The 8,948-nt window shown below is 40.3% G+C and overlaps 1 protein-coding gene across 1 annotated transcript; it reads right to left on the bottom strand.

Annotated features, from left to right (window-relative positions):
- Positions 1–666: 666 nt before the first annotated feature.
- On the bottom strand, positions 667–8,935 carry SCRN3 (secernin 3). Its single transcript, XM_009088007.4, has 7 exons — positions 8,666–8,935; positions 8,367–8,548; positions 7,387–7,586; positions 6,485–6,697; positions 3,809–3,971; positions 3,273–3,453; positions 667–2,490 (listed from the first exon to the last, which is right to left on the bottom strand). Exons 1-7 carry the CDS (start codon positions 8,831–8,833, stop codon positions 2,335–2,337), a joined length of 1,263 nt encoding a protein of 420 aa, XP_009086255.1. The 5' UTR covers positions 8,834–8,935; the 3' UTR covers positions 667–2,334.
- Between the last annotated feature and the right edge of the window lie 13 nt (positions 8,936–8,948).

Below are 8,948 nucleotides of genomic sequence, written 5' to 3'. Positions count from 1 at the left end.
AGGATTCTTCATAAAGCTCTAGACCTTTTAAAGATGCATTCCTAGGTGAAAACCCATGAGAAGATTGCCCTCTAGGGGACATTCTGATTTTTTTTAATTTTTTTTTTTTAATATAAGGTTGTGGGAGGGATGAATATTTGTTTCTCCTGATCCCATCTTGATTTTCTGTTTTAACACTGCATGTCTTCTAGGAGAATGAAATCCCAAGGAAAAAGGTACTGAAATATCCTGTACTCTGTTGGCCATCGCTTTAAATGTCTCCACACATTACATTGTTTTTACTTAGTATCCCTGCAGACCAGGAAGGAAAAAGCAACACATACATAAGAGGCACAGTTGGACTGTATCTGCCTGCGTTAGGACCGGACCAATGTGCTTAACCTCATTCACTGCCACCCATGATTAAGTGGCCAAGAAGTTTGCCTAAAGGCCTGCTCCAGCTTCGCTGCTCTTCTTCCTGTATAATTTCAATCTTTGCACTGTAGCATAAAACTATTTCACTTGGTCTGCTATGCTGCCTGAAAACTTGATTCATACCTTGGTTTCCAGCACAGCTTCACCTGGAATTTACTGATGCTTTGAAGCTATCAGTGTAGAACAGCTCATGATCAAAAAAAGGAAAAGATATATAATTGTTAGATATGGACATCCCATAAGGAAAACAGATAAATACAGCAAAATTTTATTCAATCTATATTCCAGTTATCAAACTGGACTATTGAACTTCTGTATTGAACCACTGTGCTACTGAACTTCTAAGAAATTACTGCCATGTGCTACACATTAGGTCACTAGAAATAGAAAGTTCATGAGCCTAAGCCAGTAGTTTCTTGCTATGAATCTGAACACAGCATCCCAAATTCATTTATACTCTTATTGCAGGATCAGAAAGAATAAATTTTACCAAGCTCTTAATTTTCATATTAATTCTGCAAACTTCATTGTCTATCTATTCTTCATATTTAACTTTTTTTAACAGTGGTGTATCGAACAATTTACAGAATGAGAAAGCAGCATGTGAAAAATTGTCAAAGGATGATCTTTCTGTGGTTTACTGTGTCTGTGGGGATGCAGTGTCATGTCCCACATTGCTGCTGTAGCTCTAGTGCACCATTCCATATTTTCCTCTGAAGGTTTGCAGAAGTGCTGCATTTTGAGTGGGTTTTTTTTGTTGTTGTTTTTCCTTACAGTCATGCTTGTTATCCTGACTTATTGATCATGAGGTAAAATCAGAGTCTTCCTTGTTGTTTGTTTAGTTTGGCCCCTGCCACAGATAATAAAAGTGGTGTCATGTATTGATCATTACTTTTAAACAGGATCAGGAAGGAAGAGTTTCTGGTAGGGCAAAAAGTTTGATTAAATTAAGTCCACAGTATATAAACTCTGGCAAAAAAAAGTCATGGATTAAAAGGCTTTATAAATTTGATTTACTTTTAAGTGTCCTGCTGAGTACATGTATATACTAGTGTAGCCCAACCTCTTCCTTTCCAGTTGCCAAATTTTAAAAAGTAACAATTCAAGAAACATTTTAGAACTCCGTCATGGTAATATAAAGTGCACTGTAAAATTAATTTTACAATAATAATCTTGTATATAAATAAGTTTATTTTTCACTATCAAGGTGGGAAAAATAGACAGGAAAGTGAAATCTGTGGGGAACTTAGAGGACGCTTGCACTGCTGAATTCCATGTAGTAAGATTTCACAATCACTCACAGCAAAATATTATTATTGTAACTGTGATTTGTTTTTAATATACCTTGAACTCTTAGCCTCATTTTACATTGAAGGAGTAGAAGGTCCGTATATGAAATGTATCTTAAAATGGTTTAACCAAACGACTGAGTATCAATCTTACTTGGTTTGTGTTGCTTTTGTTTTTCTTCAGGGTTCATCATAGCTTCTACATTTTAGAAAGTCTTCAGCATGGCCATTTTAATTCAGGTAGTCTGAAATTCTGCTACAATTCTCCTGACTATAAAAGCTACGTGTGTGTACGCTAGAACTGCGTTCTCCAGAGCTGGGTTAGTGTTCCTCATTCAGAGATGGGGCTGTTCACCAATTTAGTCAAGCTATTGCATTCTAATTGCATCTGTTTATTGGCAAAATCAATCTCTGCTGAGAGCTTTGTGCCATGTACAGTGCCACTGCCTAGCTCTTAGGAGCCTTTCCAGCATTCTTCTTATAATCAAAAGCCATTTGTCCTGAATATGAATGTGTATCTTTAAAACTGTCCATGCTATGTGACATACAGAAAACAGGATGTTAATCTATATAGCTGCTTCATTAGAAAACCCAATTATAATCCAAATTTTACCACATTCAAATAATATTCTTATCCATATATTTTGAGTTCTTCTTCTACACACTGTGGAAAAAGATTAACTACTTGTTTAGTATCAAGGCATCCATTTTGCAGGATTGATTCCATTTGACTTATCTTCTGTTTCTCCAACTCCTGTATCTCTTTGAGCATTTCTTTACCTTTGTCCTGCAAAAAGAAAGATTTATTTCACTAAAAACTATACAGAGCATGTAGCAATCACCCTAACAAAATTCTGTTCTACTGTCCTTATTTTAATCTTAAAAGAGTTTCTGGGGTCCACATTTATGTTGGTAGAAATCAGTATCATGACAGGTTTTCTTAGATATCTTTCCTAATATCTAGCACTTACTTCATCTTCCTTGTCTGATACATTGAGGGAATATTAAAGCTCCTTTAGGTATTACTTATCCAAATTTAAGTGGGCATATGACTTACTTTTAAGAAGATGTATCTGTGAATAGCAGAGATTTTACTGCTAAAAGTAAGCAGCTACCTTCCTGCTTCACGTCTGTGTTCAGCTATCTTTGTCATCTTGTTTCCTTTCCTGTCCATCCCGAGCAATGATCAAAGGCAAGCTCTCCTTTCCACCTGAGACCAGGGGCCTGAACAGCAGTAAGAACTCTTGGCAGGAGCTGTGTATTTGCCTGTGGCTGCTGGGGCATTTCCCCATTATGTGACTGGTGAGGGAGTCTGTGGGGGGCTGCTCTGCAAGGTGAGCACACAGCTCCTCGCCTGGGGCTCGGCCTGCCAGCACAGCACAGTGCTGGTTGCAGTTTCCAGTGTCAGGAACACGTGCCTGCCAGATGCCAACACACTGGGCTGCTGGGGCACTGCACTGTTCTTTGCAATCCATCAAAGGGCATTAACTGCTATCGCATTAACAAAATGGGAGCAAGGACCTTATATAAACCACCTGCTTGCATTGAAATCTAATTGAATCAACGTACCTTGCCAGTTTCCATAACTACAGCAGCACTTTCATGTTTTTTATAGAGCTCATGTCTCCGATCTGGCTTACTCTGAAAACGTGGTTGCTTCTTAACTGGATCATCATGACCAAACGTAGGGGACATAGTTTTTAATAACGGAGTAATACCGGGCACAAAAATGAAAGGCTTGAATATAGATCTAGGAAGAAAAAATAGAACAGAGATCCTCTACTGACACCATTTTGTTAAAATTGTTGAGTCAGTAAATTGCTGTATTTTTTCCCATTCTTCTACTTGCTTCTTTTAAGAAAAAAGTATTAAAAACCCATCTAATGGTGTTAAAGTCGTTGTCACAGCAGTGTTCCACTAAGTAGGTTGGAAGATACCATTAATATACATAATGTGCATTTATGTTCCTCCTACATTTTGATTGTGCTTTTTCAGGGGGAAAAAGAAAACCAACCCAAAGCAAAAAGGAATATAACTAGGCAAACTGCAACACTTTTTCATTTAGATATTTAGATTTTTTTCCAATTTATTTGCTGCTACATCACCTGGCAGGATCTGGAGTTCCAGTAAAGAAGTGAATACAGGGCAGATTAGGCTGCTGAGGCAGTACAGACACCATGCTGCCAGTTGTCATAAATCCACCTTCCATGTTAATGCCACTCTCTTTGTCACGAAGAATTTCCATCATTATTTCAGAAGTGATGGATCCTATTCAAGATACAATACAATTATTTAGCCACAGAGCTAATATAATGCCAACTGAATGACATGTTCCCTACAACTGACTGCTTTTGGCAATGCCAGTTTTAGTTTGTCTGTTTTGGCAGGGGAAAAAAATCATCCTAATGGCAAACCTTAATATGGAATACACTTGTATTGCTTTCCCAAAAGTATTTATTTCAAAGAGAGGTGATAAGAACATGCCTTAAAAATGGGGAGTAGAAATACAAATGGTATTTCCCAGAAAGGTAAATTTCATAGGGCTAGCAAATGGTCATTCACAAAGTAACTTTTCTGATGAAAATTAGTAGCTTGGATTAAATGCTGAACTTGGAGCACTCTGTGGAAGTAAGATAGATCATTATAATACTGGTTGATATTTGAACAGTGTTAATACCACTATGTTCCTTTGAAGTTCTAAAAATAATAACAGCCATGCATGGATTTTGTGTAAAACTCTGAAAATTAAACACCAGGACTGTTACTTGTTTTAGGGAGTTTTTTGGTGAGTGAGTTTTTTTAATTTTCATCCTTTTCAAGGAGGCACTGGAGTGGCATTACATTCTATGCTCAGAAGCCACAGTAGTACATCTATTTGTAGAAAAGTCTTTATCAGCAAGCTGTGTGAGGTTTATTGCCAAGTATCTATGAAAATTATTCCTGCTCTGGAGGAACAAAACCCTTTCCACATCTGCCTGTTCAGAGATTTCACTGTTGCTGTATAGTGTATGCTGAAGCTCAGATACTGGCATGGTATCACCAAACCATCCAATATTCTAACAGGCAGCTCATGCAGGATGGTTTTCTTTTCACATTTGGTGTACCAGTAGAGGGTATGCTTATGGCAGAAAAATATTAGTTCACTCAGTCTTTATTTTATTGGAAGGTATCGTCTGCCACTTTACTATTTTAGTGTTTCCCTTACTGAGTTCTAACTGCGGAATTTTTTTTTTTTTTAAATTAACTACCTTACTGTTTCCTCTTAGAAGAGTTACTCTGCTGCTAAGTTACATGTCTCCAATATTATTTTTTCATACATGACCCGGGTTGCCTGTAGACAGGCATGTAGCATGTTTCAGCAAGAAGACACACTTAAGTATTCCTGTAGTTGCCTGGGAAGGTCAGAGAATTAAAGAAATCAGCAAGCTAGATGAATCAAAGAAATTAAAAGAAGCAATGGTCATTTTGTCAGCTACAACTTTGCAACCTGTCCAGCAGGGAAAAAAGGTACTGCTTGTTATACACTAAACTTTTGTTATTCAGTATGCCTGAAATACATTCCCTATATTTTGAAATGTGAATAACGTTTCTCTAAAAATGGCCCTCACAGAGTAGGCAGCCTGGAAAAACCCAAGAACTGTAATGCCACTGAATGAAAAAGCAGGGAAGAGTAGATGAAGAAACCAGTGATTTTACTGATACTGTAAATCAAATAGCTTTCAGTTAAGGCACCTATTTAAAATAAATCTAAACAAAGTGAACCATATGAGACTGATAACCTGAACACCTAGTGGGATTTTTAAAATGGCTCAGGTAAATGCCTGAAAATGGGGATTTAGAATGGAAACACAGATACAATCTCAGCATTGTTATAATACAAGTAAATACAGGTATTATGAAAATGCTTTCAGTATTCAGAACCTGCAATTCCCAAAATGAATGCAGGATTTACATGATCACTAGAGAAAGACAGCAAAAGTAATTCACTTTGATGCATTAACTAAATGCTAAACCTGGTCTGGCAGAGTTCAGCCAAATAAATAAAAGAAACAAAGGGGTGCAATGTAATCTAGATTCAGATTAATTACTTCAAATGAGCATGTGAATACAGCTACAGCAATAACCTGCTAGATGGATGCAGTTAGAAGTGAAGTAATAGGTTCTTTCTTTAGGAGTCCAAAGAGTAAGTGTTTGAATTAGTGACTGCTTAGAGTACAGAAAATGATTTTGTTCTGCTCTTGGTGTGTTTTAGTAGACTACACAAGTTTAGAGTCAGCCACAGTGAAACAACAAAGATTTAAAAATTAATGTCAAAAATGAATGCAAGGTATGTATCTGAATGCTGTGCTGTTGCCTTATACAAATGATACCTGACTGAAGCTGTTCATAAGGTTCTTTGTGGCTGCAAACTGCTGGGAATCTGTTTTAGCCTCTAGTTTTTTTCCTTAGCAGTACAGTAATAATATGTAGCCTATCAAAATGTTTCAGAACAGGTCTTACAGGGCATTTAGTGGCATGGTCATAATGTGACCTCTCAGTGTTGTTACTGTAACTCTGTATGTTTGATATTTGACCCTTGTTTTAAGTTTTCCTCCTCAATAAATTACCAAAAAATGGATAGAAACTTCCAAGTTCAATGCTTCTCTTTTAGGCAAAAAAAATTCTAGTAAGTTGTGGTTCACCAAGTCATGTGAATGATTGCCTGCATCAGATGTATATTAATTTATGATTTGAATTAACTAGCTCACTAAATATTTTGAAAAAAAAATTCAAAAGAATACCTTTGTGTTTGTTCAGAAGTTTATAGCCTTCACAGTATCGGCCTCCAGATGTGGTCATTCTGGCAGTATTGACATAAGAATATGTGGCAGCAAAATCAAATTCCTTTTCCCCATCCCACCAGCCATTGCTTTTGGCATATTCCTTCAGTTCTGGGTGTTCTCTGTCAATCTTGGTAGTGATAGAGAGCTGGTTGGAAATATTCCGTACGCCTCCTGTTTGTAAGTTGCAGAAATAATTGTTTTAATGCATTGAATGATTTTTCTTGTTATTTTGTCTAAAATTAACTTAGTAAAGCAAATTAGCCCTGAAGAGTTTCCTGGAAGATCTTCCTACAAGATCAGTGAGTCTGGTGGTTTATTTCTGGCCCTGTCTCCCCAGCTACGTGTATTTTTCTGATTGAGTTTTCACCGCCACTCATTTCTGACTCATTTGCTTTTATGGCCAGCATTGTATTTCAAGTTCTGTCCTGATTATTCCCACCTTTACATTCTTCTTCTGAGACATCCAAAGATAGAGCTTGTCCTCCTAAGTCCACTGGAAGAATCAGCCACTTCAGGGCCCAGTACATCAATCCTGTCCCCAAATGAAATTGTCATGGATTGCTGCCATCCTTAAGACCACACGTACTGCTGTCATTCTCATGCTGACTTTCTTGCTGTCCTCTGTTTTCCAAGTGCAGGAGTGGTTACCTCTGGCTCTGAAAAGGCCTCTCTCAGTCAGCTCCTCTGACAAACTACCACTACTCCACACTCATGCCCCAGGAAGCAATGCCTGCTGTTTACAGGCACATGTATACAGCTCGAGGTTAGTTTGATGCCTTAATGAAACAGTAAGTGAAAACTGGAGAACTCCAAGGGGTCATAGCACTTGAAATGTTTAGAACAAAGAGTATCATCCATACCTTCTACTTTTTCTGCTGCCCAGTATTTTCCTGATGTCTCCAGCACCCACGCTTCCTTTCTGTCGGCTATCAGAAAACTGTTGTAGTATGTAAATGCCATTTTGCTCTCCATACAGTTTCCTCCCTGTCCATATTTTTCCAGCAAATCAACTATGACACTAAGAGCCTTTTCAGCTGTGTCTGCTCTCTCAAGTCCAAGCCTAAAAGAAAAGGAAAATATTATTTTTGGAACTATGAACTCCACATAGGACTATTCAGCCTGAGTATTCCAGTTGACCTGGAATGATATTTCTATATGCAGCTGCCAGTTGTATGATCTGGTAAGGGAAAAACACAAGTCAGGTAAAGGGCTTCTTTGAAGTGGGTCCTCTATGAATTTGACATGGGGAAAAACACCAAATGGAAATACAGAAAGGCAGGGAGAGGGATCCTACAACATGCTTACAAGTCCTGGGCAGATAATGGACTGGGGGGAAACTACCAGAATTGACTGACTGCTCTAGGTTAATGGAATTTATGCTGGCACCTGTAGTGTAGGAACATGAACTTGTTATTTACATGGAAATAGGCAGCTGAGACCAGAACTTAAAAATAATGTACGTGAAAGATGGTGGAATAGGAAAGGAGTACAGACCCTAGGAAAAGGCCCAAACAGTAGTGCCTGAAGTCCATGCACCTGTGCTCTTGAAAAAGTCTTGTTTCTGTTCAGTACAAATTTTATAAAAAGAAAAACGTTTGCTGATTTCTTTGACGAATTCTGGTCTAGTGTCTGATACTTCTAATGGGCTTCTGGCAGAAATCTAGCGCTTGTGCCAATAAATACTTTTAACCGTGGCTAGAACAGTGGGAGGAGTGTCTTCTGAAACTGAAAGTACTATTTCCCCATGTAACTCAAACAACATGGTTCCACGTAAAGTCCGAATCCGGTACCATTTACCAAAAAAGGGGGGGGGGGGGGATAAAATCCAGCTTGTGCACACCTTACGAGGTCCATGCCGAGGAGAGCTTCCCCACCGCAGACCTCATCCCTGCCCCACACGGCCTCGTTGCCGATGCACACGCCGTGCTCGTTGGCGCCCATCTCGGCCCCCCAGAGCCAGGAGGGGCGGCTCAGGACCACGGCGTGGGTCCTCTCCACCTGCGCGATGCTGATGTAGGTGCACTGCAAGAGGTCAGAACGCACATGGAGTCACCGTCCCCGGTCCGCCGGCCGAACCGCGGGCTAAGCACGCAGACAGGGGCTGACAGCGGCGTTCTCGCTCCTGCCCCGCGCTCTCACCTCCAGCGCGGCGCCGGGCGGGTGCGCGGCGGCCGGGAAGTGCACGACCTCCTGCACCTCATCTGCCGGCCGGTCCGAGTTCTTCCCGAACACCACGCGGCCCCCGGGCGCGGCGGGCGGCAGTGCCACGAAGGTGTCGCAGGAGAGGGGCGGCGGCCGGGGGCTCATACTGATGGCTGAGAGCTGAGGGCCCCTGCGCTGCGCGGGCCCGTGTCGGACAGCGGCAGAGCGGGCGCGGGGCGGTGCCCGCGGAAGGCCCGCCCGCCGACCCGGAAGGCCCGGC

The sequence above is a fragment of the Serinus canaria genome, chromosome 7, assembly GCF_022539315.1.
Source record: "Serinus canaria isolate serCan28SL12 chromosome 7, serCan2020, whole genome shotgun sequence".
In the NCBI taxonomy this organism is placed as follows: Eukaryota; Metazoa; Chordata; class Aves; order Passeriformes; family Fringillidae; genus Serinus; species Serinus canaria.
Note: the sequence above shows the minus strand (reverse complement) of the source record. Positions and strands in the feature narration are given on the sequence as shown.

Coding starts and splice junctions, on each gene's coding strand:
- SCRN3 (XM_009088007.4), bottom strand. CDS start 8,833: ATGAGCCCCCGGCCGCCGCCCCTCTCCTGCGACACCTTCGTGGCACTG. Junction 3,454..3,808: donor GGAACTCCAGATCCTGCCAG/GTGATGTAGCAG, acceptor TTTTCTTCCTAG/ATCTATATTCAAGCCTTTCA. Junction 2,491..3,272: donor TAGTTATGGAAACTGGCAAG/GTACGTTGATTC, acceptor TTCTTTTTGCAG/GACAAAGGTAAAGAAATGCT.